A 20,260-nucleotide genomic window follows, 5' to 3' on the forward strand; every position below is an offset into this window, starting at 1 on the left:
TCTCAAATATTACATGAAGCATTCAAAATATCATCGTTAATTTCTTCTTGGCTGCATTCGACAGAAACTTCACCATCACATTCCACCGAGAGCGGACAGATCTATTAAATATTCACGAGGACCGTCCTCCTTTATTTTTTTTTTTCTGTCCTGAACCAAGAGAATATCTGGCAAGACTTTCGTTACTGATGCAACACAGCTCGCTTGACACAAAAGAGCCACTGGTGCGGTCGGGGAGTTGCATTAAATGTGTATGAGCGTACAGTAATCATCCCACAAATGCAGAAATCCAATGATGCACCAGAAATCAGCAGCCATGGAGGGAAACACACACTCGAGTGTTTCCATCAGGGTTTTGTGGGTCTGGAAGAAAATTTAAATGCATCAATGCGGTGAACAACTGTGTGGCGGTGAAATGCCTACAGACCAGAACAACCTACATAAAAACAAACAGAACACATGTAACTCTGGGGGGGGGCGCCCTGATGTCAGCGACCTGGACAATAAACTAATAAACAAAAGCTCCATCAGGGATAATCAAGGTGTGTAGAGGCTTCAGGTTTCAAGACTGAACACAGTTTCCTCTCAAGAAAACACAACCGGGCCTCAACAGAGCAGAGTTTCTGTGAGTCAGGGACAGATTCAGAATCAGTATCAGAGCCACCTGAGTGTCTCTTCTCCACCTTTCTTAAGCCTTCACAAAAAGGGCGTCGTCACACCCTGATTGGCTGAGAGAGAAACTCCCCAAGCTGCCTCCACTCCTCAGTCAGGAGTCAGTCTGTCTTCACCTGCAGACAGGTGATCTGAATCTCCTGCAATCAGTCCAGCCAGACCAGCGCTCTCTGTCCGGCATCAGTGCAGAGACGTAACTAAACCGTCACTGAGAGACTCGAGTCATCGTCTTGTTTTAAAATTACTGCTGGAAGATGATCATACACACTTCCTGTTAACATTTAACATAACAGTGATGAAGTTCTTGGACTGAAATATGTAAATTAATGTATTTTACCAAGTGAAACAGAGTCTGTCTGCACCTTTCGATCTTCTCTCCTCCACACACGTCATGTGAAACAGATGTGTGAAAGTGTTTTTCTATCGTGAGAAGTGGAAAATATTTACATCCGTTAGAAAACTGTGGCTGTGGGAGACTACCGAGGTCCAGGTGATTAATGGGAAACACTACACAGACTTATTCACAACTCACATTTAACTCCATCCTGTGAACTAAACAGACGATTAGCTAGAAATGAGTAAGAAAACATCAGATGCCGGTTGTTCACGACAATCTTTTATTTCACAATGTTTAGACAGCAATGGAAAAAAAAAACAACACGTTGGCTCGAAGTGTTAACAGATGCTTCTGGTGACGTATCTGCTCGTGTTTGTGTGATGTGCTGCAGACCGTAGAATATGATGCATTAAGACATTTAAACACCTGGACAGGCTCGGGTTTAGGGTTTCGGATGCTGAGGTAAAAAGAAATTAGCGAATGTCCTGAAGCTACTGAAGCTGCAGCGTGTACACGTAACATTCATTTCCCTTGGCATCTTTTACACGGCTGCCGGGTTGTTGATCTTGCCCATGAAGAGGATGCTCTTGGTCGAGTGCTCGCAGATGACGACCAAGAAGGGTCGGTCGAGTCTCATGACCTCGGGCATGCTCATGGGCATGATCTCGATGGTGGTGGCTGCCGCCGCCTCTGTTCCCGTTTCATCCACGCTCAGCACGGCCTGGTGGGACACCTGAGGAGGGAGTCAGTGTCCCGTTAGCTCTGTGAAACATGCGAGTGCGTGGAGGTCGTGTTTGCTTTTTTTTTTTTCCTACCTTTGAGACTTTGAGCGGGACCTCGGCAGATATGCCGGAGAGATCGGCGTTGTCTCCGAAAGCGTCAGTTATCCCCATTTCTTTCAGCATGCTGTCCAGAGAGGCTTCAGCAGAGATGGAGAACTTGGGCAGGAACAGATCCACAGAACTGAGAAAGAGAAGATCAACAAGGTCAGACTCACTCGAATCTGGAGCTACTTTAGCTTTACTGAATGCCAAACACTCCTGATCCGGGGGAACCAGCAGGACGAGCATCTGATCGGACACTAGTCAACGACATACTGTACAACCAGGAGTTGGAAAGATTGAAAAGAAAATCAAACTCATCTCTTACTTCCTTGAGAGCGAGTCGTGCCAGTGATGGATCTGCTCCTTGTGGATGCTGCTCTCCACCTCGGCCATCTTGCCTTCCTCAGGCAGGATGATCACCATGGAGGTGTTACCCTTGTAGGGCAGCATGATGACGGAGGTGTGGTTTTCTGCGTCCTGATAGAAGTCGTAGCGGCCGGTCCTCTTCATCATGTCCACCTGGACCTTGGTGTTTTCGTCCACAGTGAACTCGGCTTTGTGTGTCTGGTTTCCGTCAAAGGGTTTCTCCCACTGTCCTGTGTGACGCAACCACGGTGGAAGAAAGCAACGCAGTTACTACACGTCAGCTCAAATTATCCTGGTTTTATTATGTTGTGTTAGGGGCTGAAATTGTCAGATTTATACAGATTTTTACTACCCAGGGTGCACAGGTTTCTCTGTATTGGTATGTGTCCTACCTCTGAAGTAGACGTAGTTGATCAGCACCAAGGCCATTTCAGGGCTCAGGTCCTTCACCATATCTTGAATCTTGTCCTGTGTTTTGCTTGCAATGAATCTGTTGATCTCTGCTGCAGCCTCGGTCGGTTTGGTAAAGTCGACGTTGAAGATCTCACCGGAGTAGAAGTCCTTGACATCCTTCAGGAACTTTGCCAGAGGGTTGAAGCCAGTGCGCACCGCGGCGGCGTTACCGACATCCAGCTTCTGTTCCTGCTGGCTGTGGCCGAGCATGTGGAAAAGATGCTGGTAAGCTTCGTTGACCTTTGCCTGGGTGTGAGCGCTGTAGCCCAAGCCGGAGAACAGCTGCCGGTGGGTTTGACCACTGGCCCCCGCAGACAGCATGGACAGAGCGGTGGAGATGCCCAGCGGGGAGAAGAAGATGTTCTTCCCAGCAGCAGCATTGGCATTCAGACTTTTGTAGAGGGCGAAGGCGAAGTCGGCATTGGGAGGGGACAATATGTGGCAGGTCATTTCTCCCTCATGGCTGTGGTCGTGGCTGTGGTCGTGGCTGTGGTTGTCGTGGCCGTGGTGATCTGCCCAGGCTGCAGCCAGCAGCAGCGCTACGAGTGCACAACTAGCAAAGATACTACGCATCTTTACAGCCTGTCCGGGAAACAAGAGGCGTCAGCTGGGCTCAGACACAGCAGATGATATTTATAAAACCAACCTTTATTTTTTTCAACTGAATGAAAAGACAGTAGCTGATGACTCCATAACTTCCAGACTGAGTCAAAGTCTAATCCACCTAAAGTTTAATATCATCTACAAGAAATAATTGTGCATTTGAATAAAGAGCCACGCTTACCTCCGAAGTCCTCTTTGCTGCAGACAGTTTGCACAGAAGCTTCCTCATTATATACAGGAGCTCTGAGAGTCAGCTGACAGTTTGGTGAAACATTAACTAAGACCAGCCCCGATCGTCTGTCCTGAGGCCGCACTATCTTTACTGATGCAACCAGCTCCCTCAGAACAACCTGGCTGAGGAGCCACCGCTGAGATAATGAGCTGCACAGAAAAATGTGTTTGTTTTGCACCAAGAAAACAAATGACACACCAGAAATCACCGCTGAAAGTTTGTGTTAGTGAAGATGTCATTCTTCTGCATGTTTGCATAGAGAGAAACCTTGACAATAAAAATATGTACGTGTGTGTGTGAAACTCTATGAAAACGTTATATGAGAGATCAATTTGGAAAGTTTTTTTGGCAGTTCAGGAAAGAAAAAACAACAAAAAAATGTAGATGGAATTTAAAAGGAAGCATCTTTCAGCCTCTGTGTCTGCAGGCATCACTGTTGCTACACCCAAGAATGATATAATTCAATTTATAGTATAATCTACATCAGACAGTATGAAAGATCCATTTGAAATGGTGTATTGCAACCAAGGCCAGAACTAAGGACACAAAGATGAATTCTTTCTGAAGCAGCGGCTGCATCGTCCAAGGATGAACTGATTGAAAGAAATTAAACCGAGTTTGGTCATCTAGAGGTTGTTCTTTAGCGACCACCAAGGACATCCCATAATGCTAGCATCCATTCACATCTTGTATGGCGAGAGAAAACACAACCACTCGAGTCGCCACTCGAGTGCTTCAAGACGTCGATCTCGGCAGATGTCCTTCGTCCTCTTATACAACCATCGAACATCAAGCAGGAAGTGTGACTGAAACTGTACTAATGCAAATGTTCTGAACAAATACTACATAAAAACTAAAGTATTTCATTTATCAGTAAACCTCAATCTGCCAAAAATACGAGTCAGATTAGATTTTTATGAAACACATACGTGCATCATTTGTTTAGTTAGCTTTTGTTTTTAGCATCTTTTACGTTAATTCTGCTTCGATGTGTTTGCAAAGCTCGCGCAACATTTCAACCAAACACAATCGGAAGTGTTCAGCTGTTTCTGGATGTCCACTGATGAAAAGATGGCCGTCGTAGAGCAGCCAGACACAAAGATAATGTTAATACTGGAGGAGCACGAGCCATTTCCTAATGTTGAATTCAGCTGACACAAAAAAAAAGCAACCAAAACTCTCAATCACTGCCGGCACATTATCTATAAATTGATGTAGAAACACTCTTGAACAACGTAATGATGTTTCTGCCTGCTGCACCACTCGTTAGACGTTTCACAGAGAAAAACAGCGAAGAAGAACCGAGCGTTGCATCGGAGCGGAGAGCAGCTGACAGCCGCGGCTATTTATAGCGTTCGCACCATTAATTCACGACGTGTACCTGTAAGCTATCATCGGCAGCGATACGGCAGTCGTCATTATTAAACGTCAGAAGGATGAGCAATGATTAATACAGATAGTGCTCAGGCTGCAACAGAAACCAAGTGCCTCACAATCGAGGATACGATTAAAAGATCATTAACCTGGAGTTCAGACGAAAGCGATGGAACGAGTCGCTCGTAAACAATCGAGTTGACATGTCTTTTCAAATGCAGCTCATAAATTCGTCTTTAATTGCAGAAATTATGAGATATCTTCAAATACACCATGTGTCTCTTGGTTTATTTAATCTCTGTATCACATCACCTGCAGGAGTCTTTCTGTCGGCTAATGTTAGCAATATATAAATCAGCTCTGTGGCTAAAACAAGTTTGATACTTTGATAAGATTAACTTCAAAAATAAACACCACTTTGTTTTTGAGCCATAAATGCAAACGGCAAAGGTGAGAACGTTAGTACAGGCTGTAAATAAACTGTTGATCTACAAGTCGGAAAGTTTGAGCTGGAATAGTTTGCAAATAAACGCGTGAGCAGATGAGTCTTTGTCTTCGACTTAACTGAACCTCATTACGAGTAAGAACGTGCTCGTATTAAAATCTTTTTTTATCGGCCGTATGTGAGCGGATTGTAACGTGACACGCAGGAGACTTTCACCAGCTGCCGATACGAGAACGTGGACGATGTGTTGAAGCTCTTCGCGAAGGACTCGGGTCAGAATTTTTCGAGACAAGTGGAAGGTGCCGCTCTCCTCTCCGCTCCGCTAACAGAGAGCGACGGTAGCTAATGTTTCAGTCCGCCGAGCCTCTTCTAGCTCGTGTCAGCCACCTTATCTCAAGAACATAAGGCCAGCAGTCGTCCTGTGGCAGTCTCTTCACCCTCACCATCCTTTCTTTGTCATGTGTGAATTAACTGTTTTCCAGTCGCTCTCCGTCGGGTGGCCGTGACTTTTGAAATGTCAGTTTCAGAATCACAAGATCTATAAAAGAAAATAAATAAAAAAAGCAGTAATGCGCCTCACCTCCAGGGACCCTCCACTTTTCCTATTGGAGATTTCGAAAAAGCAGCCGGACACTTCTTGATTAATAGGCTGACATTTCTGTTACTTGTGATAGATCTGTTGTTCTATTCATCAAACTCTCCTCCATTCATCATCTCCTCATTGTGCTAAATATCATGGTGACATCTCCACAAGGCTGTCTGATGCTGAGGTAAAAATGAGCTAATCTCGAGGCGCCACTAAACTCCACCGCAGTGTGAAAACGTAACACAGTTTGATGAGTTTCTCTTTGTTGTCTCGGCGAATAAGCCTGGATGTTCTCGCAAAAGCCATTTCTGAAAATTGCATAAGACAATAAAGAGATGTTACGGGAGGAAATGGGTTGCAGGGTGTGGGGGAAAAAAAATGACAAAGGAGAAAATGCTTTTGTAATGGAAGAGAAAAGTGTTTTATGTTGTTTTGGTTTTTTTTGCAAGAATAGCAGCGATTCAGTCACACGGATAAATTACTGCCATTTAAATGTCTTTTCATCATTTCTGTGAGGATGGAGGAACGAAGTATAAATCATCCTGCAGTGTTTGTAAAAAGTGGAGGTGAAACAAAAACACTCTGCAGCAACAAGGTGAGCGTAACACGTCGTCTACACGTCTGTGGGATCCATCATCCTCCCGATGAGCAGCACGAGCCCCGTGACGTCGTCGTAGATTATGAACACGAACGGTCTGTTGAAGGTAATTCTCGGGGGGACGGAGAAGTCCAGCATGATGTCGGGTCTCTCCCCGTCCTCCGACTTGGACTCCTCCACCTCCAGCTTGACTTCATGAAGGGCCTAACGAGTGAAACCACAGAAAAACACAGGAGTGGTGAGAGAACAGAGCCGGGCTGGATAAAAGAGTGAACGCACATGTTAAAGACAAAGAGACAAGGAAAAAATATATAGTCAGCACATCCACTGAATATGAATTTCTAAAGTGCTCGTGTCTTCAGGTAGTTTTTGTATTACTCCAGTCTAACAAAGAAAAAAAGAATACGCTCGTTCTCTCTGAACCTTGACAAGTTTCAGCGTCTTCTTCGACGATATCGCTGAGAAGTCTGCTGAGTCGGAGAAAAGTGATGACACCCCGGCGGTCCTCAGGAGGCCTTCGAAACTGTAGGATTTCCTTAGCTGGAACTTGGGGAAAAGGATTTCTGCCCGCCTGCGAAAAAACAACAATCAATGTGTGAATGGATTTGCTGGAAAAGTTGTCTTGTTGCGACTTGTGCGAGCCGTACTCCAGGCCTTCGCTGGCTGATGTATAGAGAGCAGTAATTACTGCTGACTTAGGAGCTGCTCAGCATCATTCATCACAGACGGCAGGACGCAGGGTGACTGCAGGCGGAACCGGTGAGAGGCTGTCGCTCTGCGCCACCGACACGGATCAATACGCTGTTCTGTACGCTCAGGGTCGAACACACACTCTTCAAACAGGGCAGATACTGTACATGCTAACCTCTGGGTGACGTATGTTCACGAACACATGAACCCCAAAAACAGAACGGCAATAAATACGACTTCTCACTGCAGCTGGACTTGTTCCAGCTTCACCTCTCATCCAAGAGGCTTCTTCAATTCTGCACCGTTTATTGTTAAACCCGATTCTGTGGGAGTCAATTCTGTCTTACATGCTGTTAAACTAACATGAAGGTTTGAAGCATGTAGTTCCACATATGGTTTCTCTTTAAGGGCCAAAACTGATTTTTAATAATCGACCACAGATTAGGAGCCAGCACGTGTTGCTTTGTATCGTTAGGATGCAAAATGTAACTGTGCAGAAGTAGAAAAAAACAATTCCAGTGATCCATTTTCTACTTCTGATCTCAGTTTTCTCTCCGATGTTTAAGATTTATGGCTGTAAATTAAAGTCATAATCTGCTGATGTTCCTTATTTTTTCCCACTTCCCTCTCCGAGCTTCTGTCGTCCTCAGATCTTAACAGTGATTCATATTATTTGACATCAACCTGATCATCATCATGTTGTTATAAAATTTGAAGTAACGTATGTTTGTATCCACAACTAGATACTGCTAACTAGGAAGCAGCTGAAGGCTAACGTTAGCTGTTATCTAAGGGAAGCTAATGATTTAGCAATATACTGTTTAACCTTGAATATGGGTTAATGTTCCATTTTCTCCCTCTTCACTTTCACAACATGCCACCTGGAACACAGCTGTGTGACACCTGAGCTTCTCACCCCGAGCGTGATGATGTCAGAGGAAAATGGCCACCGTGTGAATGTGGTCTTCACAAAGTATCATAAAGTATTTACTGCCTTTTGAAAATTGTGAAAATGTTCATTGCTGTGAGCCCAAAGAATTAAATTCCATCAGACGCCATTAACTCAGGCATCGGGAACAGAAATCTCAGAGACAGATGTCTCGTAAACAGGACACAAAAACACAATCTGCATCGCTGGAAGCCACCAGGGGGGTAAATCCAATATTTGGGTGTAATTAATTGTTTTTAGGGCGAACCTCTCATTATAATTTTGTCTCTCTAGCTTTACAATCACAGTTCCTCCTGGCTTCTTCCTATTTGTGAATTCACTTCTGTAAAAGAACTTGATGAAATTCAAATAGGGATGCAAAATGACAAAAGTTGAGTTGTTTCATATTCACCAGAAGTCTGTGAGAGTAGTCGAGGAAATCTGCGAGCGAGAGGGAAGCGTGACGCGTTCAGTTCAGATTCCCCACCTACCCCGGCTTCAGGTTGCTCAGCCAGAAGCTCATGCGGCTGTCGGAGAGGCAGTCCTCCAGCGGCTGCAGCTCGGCCTTAGGAAGCAGGAGCAGCGAGGCCAGGCGCTCCGACTGGGCCAGCCGCACCACCGTGGCCGAGCAGTTGGTGTCGTACAGCATCATGGCCTCGGACGAGTCGTCCCTGAACATCATGGCCACCTCCACGCTGGTCGTAGCATTCAGCTGGAAGCTCCGAGGCACCGTGTGGCGCCGCTCGAACGGCTGACGACCTGATTAATGTGTCATCGATAAAAAAGGGAAAGGTTACGGGTGATATATGAAACAAAACTGATTGCAAAGAGGTTGAACACCGACTGAAAGCAGCCGCTGTGTTAAGTCACACCACCAACTTTCACAAGTGAGCATCTGCTCTTCATAAAGGATGACTGATGAAGGAGCAGGTGCTCAGTATGCTGTGCAGCGGGCGGTGCTGCACGGATCCAAAGTGTGCAGACTTTTTCTAATTAAGCCACAATTCATTTTCTTTTAAGCATTCGCTTAAATGTGTTTTTGAAGGTGGATGTTTTGCAAAGCAATGAAAGCAAAATGAAAAAAGAGTGTTCACCCTCACAGGGACTCTGAATATTCATGCACCGAAAACAGCAACTGTTATCACCCGAACAACGAGAAGCTACCTTTGAAATACACAAAATTGTTAAGTTCAAGTTTGTCAGATCCTTCAAGGTCTTTCATCAGCGTCTTAAAGCTGGTGTTGGCGGCGGAGGGTCCGGTCTGCTGAGGCCTGGATAGAAAACTGTCGTAGTCTAGAGAAGATTTTCCATTAATATGAAGGTCGCTCCACAGTCTCAGCTGATCCTCCATCCTGTTCTCTGGTGCATCATCTACATCAGCTCTGTTTCCAGCATCTCCTGGTTCCACCCCTGCTGCAGCTCCAGCCTCAGACTCTGCCCTCTGCACTCCACCACCACCCCCACCCTCCTGGGGAGCGAGTCTGTGCTGCAGCTCTGTAAGAGCAGATATGGTGGCCTCCACGCTCCGCTCTGTCGAGTTGGCTCCCAGCCCCAGCGCCTCCAGGGCCTGGATCCGACTCTCAGACCCAGAAACGCGGGACAGCAGGGCCAGAGCTGATGCCAGGCCCAAGGGCGAGAACAAGATGTTGCTCTGCTGCAGCTGCTGGACCCCAGGCGCAGCAGTGGTTCTGGTGGCCAGGTCATGGTAAGGTTCAAAGGCCAAGGCTGTGTTTAGGGCAGATGTGTTGAGCTGCCGCTGCTGAATGACCTCTCGTTCCATCCCACCGAAGCGTTTCTCAGGCTTTGGTAGAGCCGAGCCATCTGCTGCGCGAGCCGCCAGCGATGCCAGCACTGTTAGACACGCGAAGCTGTACGTAACAGACGCCATCGCTCCTTCTCTCGCCATGCTGGCTTGGCCTGATTCAGAGATGCCGCAGGTTGATCTCACGTAGGACCGGCCAAACTCCAGCTTTGGGGAAGTGTTGTTCTTGTGGCTTTGTGCGGGGGCGGCGGGGGTGTTGAAAGTATATATCGATCTCCAGGGCTGAGCTTTCTGACCCCTGGGTCGAGTTCCACGCAAACAATGGCAGCATGTCGAGTTTCATAGAAATCCAGCAGCTCTGTGTGTGTGTGTGTGTGTGTGTGTGTGTGTGTGTGTGTGTGTGTGTGTAGGACAGTGAGGACAGAGTATTCTCATCCCCCCCTTAATACCTTCTGGTCAACATGGATTTTGAACACTTACGCAACTGATGCATACTTCAGTTCTGCAGCAGTTTTGTTGGTTTTTTCCTAACATGTCACGTAGAAATACAATATTTATACGGATGACACCTCTCGTGGAAAGTACTGAAAGAATCACAGAACAAGTATCTGATTTATTATTTACATCACAGTCAGCAAAGCGTCATGAGAACGACTGCACGGTTGATTAGCTTGAACTTGATCGTGTCTGCTGGGGAAACAATGAAGCGCGACACATTCTCGGCCACAAGTGACACAGCGAGAGACTACGACATGTCAGAAGTGCTCATTAAATACTCTCGGCTTAATCTCCCCCATGTCAATACAGCTTCTAACTAAAACAGCAGGTCATGAGGGATTTTTTTTTTCCCAGCAGTCAACAGAGAGCAGTAAGGGAAGCTGCTGTTGTGATGCTGCGATGCCACCATGTGGTTGTTACCCTCCAAATGAAAGAAGCTTTACGGACACTCACTCAGCAAAACACACCTCACTCTCCACATGTCTGATAATCTGTGTGCTGTAAGAGACCAAGCGGCTGAGGAAAATGCATATTAATAAGACCAACAGCAGTCTGTGTTTATCTGAAATAAAATATTTCTCCTGGCAGCAAAAAAAAAAAAGCAAACAGAATCATTAAAAGTTGCCTTGAGGGAAATTATTGTGACACAGATAAAGAGTCAAGCCGGCGCTAAGTGTCCCTGCTCGGCTCATTTTGTGGAAAACGGAGCTAATAAGTGTATCTTATTAAGAAAAAAAAAGGGGGTGATGTGCAGGAGGGGGAGCTGGACTCAGAGGCTCATCTGAGGGAGGATGAAGTAGCAGTAGAGCAGAATCCACAGCGACAGCAGCGTTTCCAGCTCTGACGGGGTGATGACACAAGAGGCTGCTGGAGACGGAGCGCTGAATCCCTCCTCTCTGCTGGAAGGAAGATAAAAACACAAGAGCGCCGAAGTCAGACGCTTTACATCCAAAGCTACTGTGAGGAAACAGAAGATGGGTTAAAGCAATCGAACCAAGCGCAGATATGAAGTCATTATCTATGATGGTTTACTCTTTGATCAGTGGAAGATGAGCACAGTGTGTTTCTATCTCCAGGAGTAACAGGATTACATTAGCCTCAGAAAATAGAAGTACATTTTGTTCTGATTCAGTTTAATTAGCATAAAGTTGGCAGAGGTGATGGTTTAGTTTGTTTTTTTTTATGTTGAGAGATTTGGAGCTGCAGCTGCATCGTTCCTCCAGGAGATTCATACTGAAATCGTAATTCAGTTTATGCTGTTTGCCAACTTGATTTACTGGGACGCAGTTACACATCTGAACAAACATTTCAAGTTGTTACCTAGATTATTCAAACAGAAGTTGTAGTTGCAGAGACACACACAGGATCGTTCTTCACAGCTTAAAATCTCGACCTGATTACTTTTTTTGCAGCTCCATCCATCAGGTCCAGTCCGTGACACATTTATTTAATTCAAGTTTGGTTCAATAGGGATAATAAACCAACCTAACCTGGTCGATCGTCTCTGTAACTCATAAATCACAGATTATATGACCTACCTGGATGACTGAGAAGTTGCTCTGCTGGCAGGTGTGAAACTGGCGTCACCACCGTGGACGTCAACGTCTCCGGTCGAGTGATTTCTGGAGGTCGTTTCACCAGAACGATCTGACGTCAGTTCACGTGTCGTCTCAACATCTCCATCTTTCTTCTCTGTCGCCTCCACGTCCACTTCATCATCGCGTTCTTCTTCGTCCTCACCTGTGCATTTCAAATCTTCTCTTTTGGAGTCACTGACTTTGCTCTCGTTTTCTCCTCCTGTGTTAATTGTCGTTGCTCCGGCTCCTCTCACTTCATTTACATCCTCGCTAACACTCTCCATCTCTTCCTCCGCTACGTTACCCTCTTCATCTTTTTCTTTTCCAAACTTTCTTCCCTGCCCTTCCTCAAACATCATCAAATTGGCTTCCTCTTCCTCTCCGCCTGTCACTCGCTTCTCACTCACTTGTCCACATTTTTCAAACAGCCCTCTTTTTGTTTCTTCCTCAAGCTCTTCCTCCCAACTAGCCACTTCAAAACGCTTTGTTTCCTCGGATTCATCCACCCGAGTCTCCGTTTCATCCAATCCATGTGTCTCCAATTTGGCACTTTCTGTCTTCTCCGTCTTCCTCTCTTCCTCACTGTAATCACCCTCATCATTACTCTGTCCGCTGACAACTCTCTCCTCTTCCTGTCCCTCTGGCTCAGAGTCAAACACAGCTCCGGTGTTTGCCATCTCTCTGGAACTGATTTCATCCTCGTCCCAATCAGGCTTCATGTGAACCGCTGACTGAGCGCCGTCGTCTGATTCAACATGTTGTGCAAGTGAGCCGTCTTGATGTTTACATCCATTGCTGTTTAACATCTCAAATACTTCCAGATGTTCAGACTCATCCGTCTGCTGTCCATTCAGGAACATTTCCTCCGCTGTTTCCTCTTCAACCCTGGGTACTTGTCTTTTCGGCTGATTATACGGTTGGCAAACCTCTTTATTCAGATCCAGGATGTAGCTGTAGGCCTCCTCCTCATCTGAGTCCAGCGCTGACAAGCTGTAGATTCCTTCCTCGGAGCTCAGAGAAAAGTGACTTTCATCTACTCTTGGCTTGTTGTAGTCCTGATCCGCAGACGCTTTCTCCAACCATGATCGAATATCCTGGCTGACTACCCTCGCGTCCAGCGGACTGGGTGGCTTTAAAATGCCTCGAGACCCGTTTTTCTTTTTGTTAAACGGAGAGATGGCAGCGCTGCCCACGGATAGTTCCGTCATGCTTTGGCTACGACAGGATGAAAAGATGTCACTGCCGCTGGAGGAGAGGTCAGAGGAACTGGTGTGAGGTGAGGTGGCTCGGAGGCTCCCTGACGGTCTCCTAGCCCACTGCTTCCACAGGAGCTGCTCACTGCTCCTCTCAAAGCTTCTCAGCAAAGCTTGTGCTTCTGGGTCATCTGCAGACGTCTGCCTCAAGTTCACTGACTCAAGTGATCCAAAATTTGGGATATAAGGAACTTCAGTGTCTGTACGATCCTGTAATTTAAAAGCATTTTGAGAGGTAGTTACTTGATATGTCTGCAAATAAAGTCCAGAAGGAAATATCTGTGATTCAGAGTGTTTGTGGATGAATTGTTTTGTTGAGAAGATCGATACAACTGTCAGCCAAATTAGACAAGTAGTTTGAAGCAAAATTCAACTATCTTACAAATTGGACCTTCAAATCAAGATATTGTTTTAATCGGGACTAAACGTTCCGTCATTACTGCACCCACCCAAGAAGTGGTCCTGCACATAACTTCAGAGAACAGCTGATTTTACACATGCTGGAGGCCAGCAGTTTCAACTGATGTGAGAGTGGAATCACCTTTTTCATGCAACTCTACTGGAAAACAACAGCACAGATACTGACCTCATCTAGCCCAGAACAATGCCTGAGGAACATAGACACATAGGTGATGATGGACTGCTCATCTGGCGTGGTGCATGACACATCTGTGGAGAGAAGAATCGGCAGCTTTCACATGTTAGCAGGTTAAAATGTTGTTAAGAAGAACATCCTGCTGTTGGAAGAGCCAGATAAAACATCGTGTGATAACCAAGACACAAACGAACTGGAATCACACACACAAAAACAACCTTTGCTGCCTGTTTTTGGCCAGATCAGCGTCTAAAATCTAAAGTGCTTCAATTCACTCCGACAACCCTGTGATATATTATATCTTTACCCCATGCTGGGATTGGAGCACCTACTTTGCATGGGTGCAGCGGTTTCTACTGTTTTTGTCAAGAGGCGAAAGACACTTTGTATTCTGTCAGCTTTTACCTTCAGGCTCCAGCAGAGGTGCTATATCCAAGCCATGATGGGCTATCGAGAAAGCCAGCTGGAGGTTTTCACTCGGCTCTCGATGCATGCTCTCCCTCAGGTCAACCAAGGCTGGATTTATGGACTTAATCATTGCTAAGAATGCCAGCCCACTCCTCCAGCTCTTCCCAAAGTCATGCACATCCACCCCAAACCTGCAAATTAAAGAAGAAGAAAGAAAAGAAAAAAAAAACATAACCTCAACACAGCCAACTCAAACAGCTTCACTCGTTGTGGTTTTGCGAGTGCATGATTAGGTTAGAGATGATTCATGGACGACAGTTATTTTGTAAGCGTTTGGATCTTTTCTCGGACTCACTTTGATGTGCATCTTTGGACCCACTGCAGCAGAGTCTTGATTGCTTTCCCATGGTACTTTGGCTTCCTGGCAGCCTTCCTGCCTTTGCTTGGCAGGGTGCTGCAGGAGTAGCTGCCAATGTCATTTGGCGGGGGTGAGAGGTCAGTGGAGGAGGGGTAACTGCTCATTGATAAGGAAGAAAGGCTGCAAGACAAATGCCTCTGGAGGCCTCTCGTCGCAGCCTTTACCTGAGTTGGAGTAAAACAGCAGGAGTGTTTGTAAGGTCAGAGACAAAGACAAACAAATGGGCATGAACTATTGTAATACCTTGACACATGAGTGTGATGGATGATGGGGGAAAAGAAACCTGCCTGGAAGTAGAGGATGATGTTCCAGATGAGATTCAGAACAACAGACGGGACGCCATCAGCAATACCAGAGGCATCGATGCCAACCAGCTTCACCTGAGGGAACACGGGGAGGAGACGTCACCGGCAATCAAGATTTTCCTGATTTGAAGGTACACAAATGTTCTACGTGTCAAAACAATATCACTTCATTAACGTAAAAGCTGACACACTCACATGTCTGTCATCCAGGAAAGACAGAGCCTTGGAAATGTTGTTGAGTCTGAAGAGACGGTGAGAAGACGACCTGAACCTGTAAAGCTAAATTCAGACATCACAAAAGGAATGTTTTAAGGGAAAAGTTCGACTTTTTAGGAAACATGCTGAGTGTTGGATGAGAAGACTGATACCACTCTCATGTACGGTACAACTGAAGCTACAGCCAGCAGCTGGTTAGCTTGACCTTGGTAAAGACAGGAAACAGGTAAACCGCTAGTTCAGTTCTGACCAAAACAAAAAAAAAGTTATTTTTATTGGCAAAGTTTTGTCGGTGCATGTAGGTGGATCCTCCTTGCCTCCAGTCTTTTTGCTAAGCTAAGCTAACTCACTTCATGCAGATGTGAGAGTCATATCAAACTTCAGCAGACATCAGACTGTTTTGGATTAATTCTGTGGATCCTATGGGCTCAAAAATATGGTGCAAAGTTAATGAACTGAACTGAAACACACCAGAGACATTTAGATAACTGAACAGTGTTTTGTACTTCTCATGGCATCATTGATCTTACTAGTTTGCAGCCAGACAGCTCCTCCAGCAGAGCCATGAGTATTCTGCCGTCCTGAATGTCTGTGAACAGGTCGTGCACCGCGACTGGAGGATCACTCTGGGAGGATAACAAATCGGAGAGCTTACCGGTGATTGCATTCATGAGCTAAAGAATAAAAGTTTGGGTGAGACCGTATTGATTTGTGCCTCACTCTCTGCAGGAACACATTCATCCATCTGGTGAAGGTCCTCGTCTGCGCTGCTTTCCTCTCGTCTGGGGAGAAAGAAAACAGGGACTTGGCACAGAAAATGCAGCAGTTTCACAATTGAACACTGAATATTATTATAAGCTTGCACATGCTTATAAAGAAACAGCACATGGGAGGTTTGTTTGGAGTACGATAAGCAGGAGGAGCGAGGTGGAACGGGGGGAAACTGTTAATCCCAAAAAGACTGCATTATAAGAAGTTGAGCAAATCTGTCTTTAAAGATATTTTATATGAAACATGTTTCATGTTCGAGAATATTTCAGGACTTAATCATCAACTACTGATGAAATTGTGTTTGATTGGGCAATCGGATGCCACAGTGCTAAGTCTCAGAGACGCCCGCCTGGAAAACAACTGAAAAGACGGATAAATGTTGTCCTTCACAGAGTTTTAGTGTTCAAGAGTCCTTGAAGAGTTATTTAACATCATTACTACACTGAAGGTCAGTGATAGCCATCAGCATGAGAGCGTGTTTCTTGTAACAGTACCTTGAGGCTGCTCATGTTGATCACTGATCTCTCCCACTGATTTCTTTGGTGAGTCCCTGTTGGCCTCGTCTGGCATTCTCATTTAACTTCCGTCTCACTTCCACTGAGACATTGTGCAGATCAGATAGGAGAACAATTCAAAATGTCAAAGACTTGAAGTAATGAGTGGCGCGCTGAGGTTTCCTTACAGAATGAGGACGAAGAAAATGCAAAGTGGAAGCAGCGTGTCTTGCCTGAACACGCTGAGACCCAGACAGAAACCTCCCTCTGAGGTGTTGATCAGCTCTTCCACTCCCTCAACACAGCTCAGCCTAAATCCTATTGGCAGGGTGCGGTTCATGAAGTCCTGTCAGAGGGGGCCGTCGCATGGAGTCCTTAACCGTTAAAATGGAGGAATCAGCCGGGATCGCTGTGTTAGGTTCTTTTCTGCAGAGGCCTGTAATAAATCTCATCAGAGTGATTCACTGGCTGAAGTAGTTTCAGCTCAGACTCCAGGAATGAAAAGTCTGACCCACTCAGGAATGAGCAGATGGTGCAAAGGTTTTACTGAGGGCACTTTACAGCATCTGCACATAAAAAAACACATGTGTTATCTACAGCAGGGGTTTAAGAGACAGACTCGTTTTAACTTGTATTTTATGCTTTCATTAAATAGTGACAGCAGAGAAATCACAGGACACGAAGGGACAGAAAACCAGACTTCAGTCAGCCAAGGATAAGGTCGTCCTAAAACTGAAAATGTACTCGTTATCTGCTGTCCACCATGTAAATTCTGGAGCTTCACCACAAAACAGCATTGCAGCATTCTCCTAAAGGACTGAAGTAGATGGAGACAACAGGAAGAAAATCAAGGTTACCTATGCCTCCAGAACCCCTGAGATCCTAAAGAGATTTGAAAAGAGGTTATTCACGCCCTTCTTCAAGTCAAAGTTCTCAGGGTACCTGCTAAGCTAAAAGTGCTAGCATGCAACTGGTCTGAAGTGGATGTAAATAATGCGTTTTTAAAATCATTGTAGGTTCTCAGGGCTTCTGGAGATTTTGATAACGCCAGCCGAGCTGTATTGAGACATTTCATGTTTTGTTTTTTTCCGTCGTTCTCTTATTATATCGAGTCTCCGGCTGCTTCAGCTGTTTTGTTGTGAAGCTCCAGAAACGATTTGTGACTCGACTGAATTTTCTTCTTTTTTTATCATTTACAATCTGAAGCCAAAACACTGCACAAAACTGGATTTTACAACTCAAACACACAGTAACTTTATCTTTCAACTCGACCTGGACAGTTGTGTATATATATATAATGCTTCTTTTTTAATTATGACAACTAATAAACAGAGCTGCGAGAAAAACAGTACATGTTTTAATGCATTCAAAAAGCCCTCTGGGCCAACATGGCCCCTGATGATGCTAATTTGTAACAGTTTTAATATATTTGGAGAGTGACATGGCTTTTTTTTTTCAATTTGGTGACTCATAAACATTGAAAAAGTGGGAATTATCCTTTAAATCCTTTAGTTCTCAATCAGCTGCTGGCATCTTTCCTTCTCGCCTGCAGGTGGGTTTCATAAAATGCTGTATTACGATAATATGCAGTGTGTTACTGAAGATTCTCATTGGTGAAATTATGTTTGATACTTTTTTACATGTGCTTTTATTTTCTTCTGCAGCTTTAAAAAAACTGCTTACGGTGTCAGTAACCTTCCCTTTATTTTGAAAAATGTATGACACGTAATGGGCTCACTTTACAAAATGCAGCATTTATTAAAGAACACGCAGGGCAAAGTTTTTTAATCACTTCTGAATATCTGTGGGGAGCTAAACCCTCATCTTGAATCTCAATATGGGGCAGTGAAGCCGTGAAGACAGTCCACACTTTATGCAGCGACCCACATTTTATTAGTTCTGTAGCGCTGCTCATCAGACCTCAGCAGGCAACCTCCATGAATCTTTAATGAGAGAATTCTTCCATCAGTGAACAGAATCACTTATTAGAGAACTGTATTACACGTGTCATTTATAAATTATTTCAGCACCAGCTGATGGAGGCGGACATTAAACAATCATAAAATTAAATTAGCACAAGAAGGCCCAATAACTGAAGCAGAGGTCTCGTTTGTTCTTGAGGGAACCTTTCCACAATAAAAAAAAGAGTGAAAGCCATTTTAAAAAAGTTAATTTATTGCAGAAATTGATCCAAGCAGGTGAAAGATTATGTGATTTTTTTTTTTTGTGACAGCTGAAAGTGTCTGACAGGAAGAGCTTCACCTGTTTCAAACAATATCAGGCTGTCAAGGTTTTTACTCTGCCTGCCTCAAGAAAGGTGATGGCTACAGAGCGAGGCCATCACCGCCGTGGAAGGCAGGAAACTGTCCAAGGAACATCGCACGTGACACTCCTGAGCCTCCAGAAGTCACGCCTTTTCATTCTTTGAGTTGCTTTCTGCCACCTTGTTGTGCTCACATGCAACAGTCCTTGCAGGGAGCAGCTGGACAAGGCTGCAAAGGCTGATCGAAATACACACACATACACACACACACACACTCAATGAACGAACACGAAAAAGCAATGTCACGATCCTTAATGTGAACAAACTGCATTAACAACTGGATGTCTGTGTATGTTCTCGCTTTTATTAAAACACTTAAAAGATGACATGAAACTGAGAACATTCCCAGGAATTTAATCAAGTGAAAATTCTGGAAAAATTGGAAAACTGGAATATGTTGCCACTGCAGACGACACCTGGGCTGCTCACTGAAACGTGAGAATCACAGATATTACAACATGATTAAGGACAGCAGAATGAAAACACTGGACAGCCTCAACATGTCTCCTGACCACTAATATCTGCTTACACCCATGGAGGTTTCCTGCCTGTTAAACTAAGCTGACTGTGTTATTCTGGTATCAGAACAATGGAGGAAAAGGACGTTTCTCTTGTGCGGGGCTCTTAAAACTGTGTCCAAATGTTTTACCCAGAGGCTGCTCTGTGATTCTGGTGTCCATGTCCCCAAAGGCCCCATGATCAGACCCCCATGTTGTCACCATCAGTAAGAAGCCAGCAGCCAGCCCTGGAGGCGGAGGGCGTCACTTCCTCCCCATGATGAAGCTCGGAGCCTCGGCGTCATCATCAGCCTCTCTCTCCTCCTCCTCGTCCTCTTTTTCATCACTGCTTTCGGAGCTCTTGTCTTCTTCTTTATCCTTTTTCGCCTCCATCTTTGCCTTCTTAGCCTGCTGCTTCTTCTGCTTCAACTTTTCCCGCTTCTTCCTGCGTTTTGCCGTCCTCTCATCGGCGTCCCGTCTGTTCTGCTCCACCTTGTCCAGATATGTCAGGTCCTCGTTTTGTTTCTCCGCGATCTTGTCGAGAAAGTCCTGCCTCTGGTACTCTCTGCGGCGGAGGTGCCGGTAAACGTGGAACTCGCCGCTGCCTGCTCCGGCGCTGGACCCCATCACATCTCGGACGAACTCCGGCGGAGCCCGCGGGTTCCATTCTTTGGGCCGGTCCGGGATGGGAGCGGGTTTATCCGGGTTCCGCATCAACCTCTCCAGCTTCAGACGTTGTTCCTCCGCCGGAGTTTTGGCGATTATTAGAGGCTGAGCCTCTTTTCCTCCAGGTTTCCCCAGCTTGTTATTCTTTTGCGTGTGCGCCGCCATCTTTCAAACGGTCGTCGTCTTTTTCCCATGGGCCTATTTCCGCTCCGTTTAAGTCGACCCGGAAGTTGTTAACGGCTTCTTGAAGACGGAAAGATTTTTTTTATTTTTCACAATTTCTATTATAAATTCTTATTAAAGACAAAACAGCGGCGAGGTCACAATGGTTGTGTCAATATTAGTTTTGTTTTTTTTTTTTTTTTTAAT

The 20,260-nt window shown here is 45.3% G+C and overlaps 4 protein-coding genes and 1 non-coding gene across 5 annotated transcripts; all 5 read right to left on the reverse strand.

The window, feature by feature from the left end:
- Positions 1-1,266: 1,266 nt before the first annotated feature.
- LOC119012495 (alpha-1-antitrypsin homolog) lies at positions 1,267-3,572 on the reverse strand. Its single transcript, XM_037086383.1, has 5 exons — positions 3,437-3,572; positions 2,592-3,234; positions 2,159-2,429; positions 1,825-1,972; positions 1,267-1,742 (listed from the first exon to the last, which is right to left on the reverse strand). Exons 1-5 carry the CDS (start codon positions 3,482-3,484, stop codon positions 1,551-1,553), a joined length of 1,302 nt encoding a protein of 433 aa, XP_036942278.1. The 5' UTR covers positions 3,485-3,572; the 3' UTR covers positions 1,267-1,550.
- Positions 3,573-6,289: 2,717 nt separating this feature from the next.
- On the reverse strand, positions 6,290-10,101 carry LOC119012602 (alpha-1-antiproteinase F-like). The gene is made up of 4 exons (XM_037086581.1): positions 9,273-10,101; positions 8,600-8,867; positions 6,914-7,061; positions 6,290-6,694 (listed from the first exon to the last, which is right to left on the reverse strand). Exons 1-4 carry the CDS (start codon positions 10,012-10,014, stop codon positions 6,506-6,508), a joined length of 1,347 nt encoding a protein of 448 aa, XP_036942476.1. The 5' UTR covers positions 10,015-10,101; the 3' UTR covers positions 6,290-6,505.
- A 362-nt stretch (positions 10,102-10,463) lies between these two features.
- zgc:100997 (uncharacterized protein LOC445211 homolog) lies at positions 10,464-18,858 on the reverse strand. Its single transcript, XM_037086174.1, has 10 exons — positions 16,406-18,858; positions 15,861-15,922; positions 15,671-15,766; positions 15,120-15,203; positions 14,907-14,999; positions 14,557-14,783; positions 14,199-14,392; positions 13,785-13,867; positions 11,907-13,408; positions 10,464-11,267 (listed from the first exon to the last, which is right to left on the reverse strand). Exons 1-10 carry the CDS (start codon positions 16,485-16,487, stop codon positions 11,138-11,140), a joined length of 2,553 nt encoding a protein of 850 aa, XP_036942069.1. The 5' UTR covers positions 16,488-18,858; the 3' UTR covers positions 10,464-11,137.
- LOC119013163 lies at positions 18,628-18,904 on the reverse strand. Its single transcript, XR_005072710.1, has one exon.
- A 108-nt stretch (positions 18,905-19,012) lies between these two features.
- On the reverse strand, positions 19,013-20,229 carry prkrip1 (PRKR interacting protein 1). The gene has a single exon (XM_037086181.1). It carries the CDS (start codon positions 20,054-20,056, stop codon positions 19,490-19,492), a length of 567 nt encoding a protein of 188 aa, XP_036942076.1. The 5' UTR covers positions 20,057-20,229; the 3' UTR covers positions 19,013-19,489.
- Between the last annotated feature and the right edge of the window lie 31 nt (positions 20,230-20,260).

The sequence above is a fragment of the Acanthopagrus latus genome, chromosome 22, assembly GCF_904848185.1.
Source record: "Acanthopagrus latus isolate v.2019 chromosome 22, fAcaLat1.1, whole genome shotgun sequence".
Taxonomy (NCBI): domain Eukaryota; kingdom Metazoa; phylum Chordata; class Actinopteri; order Spariformes; family Sparidae; genus Acanthopagrus; species Acanthopagrus latus.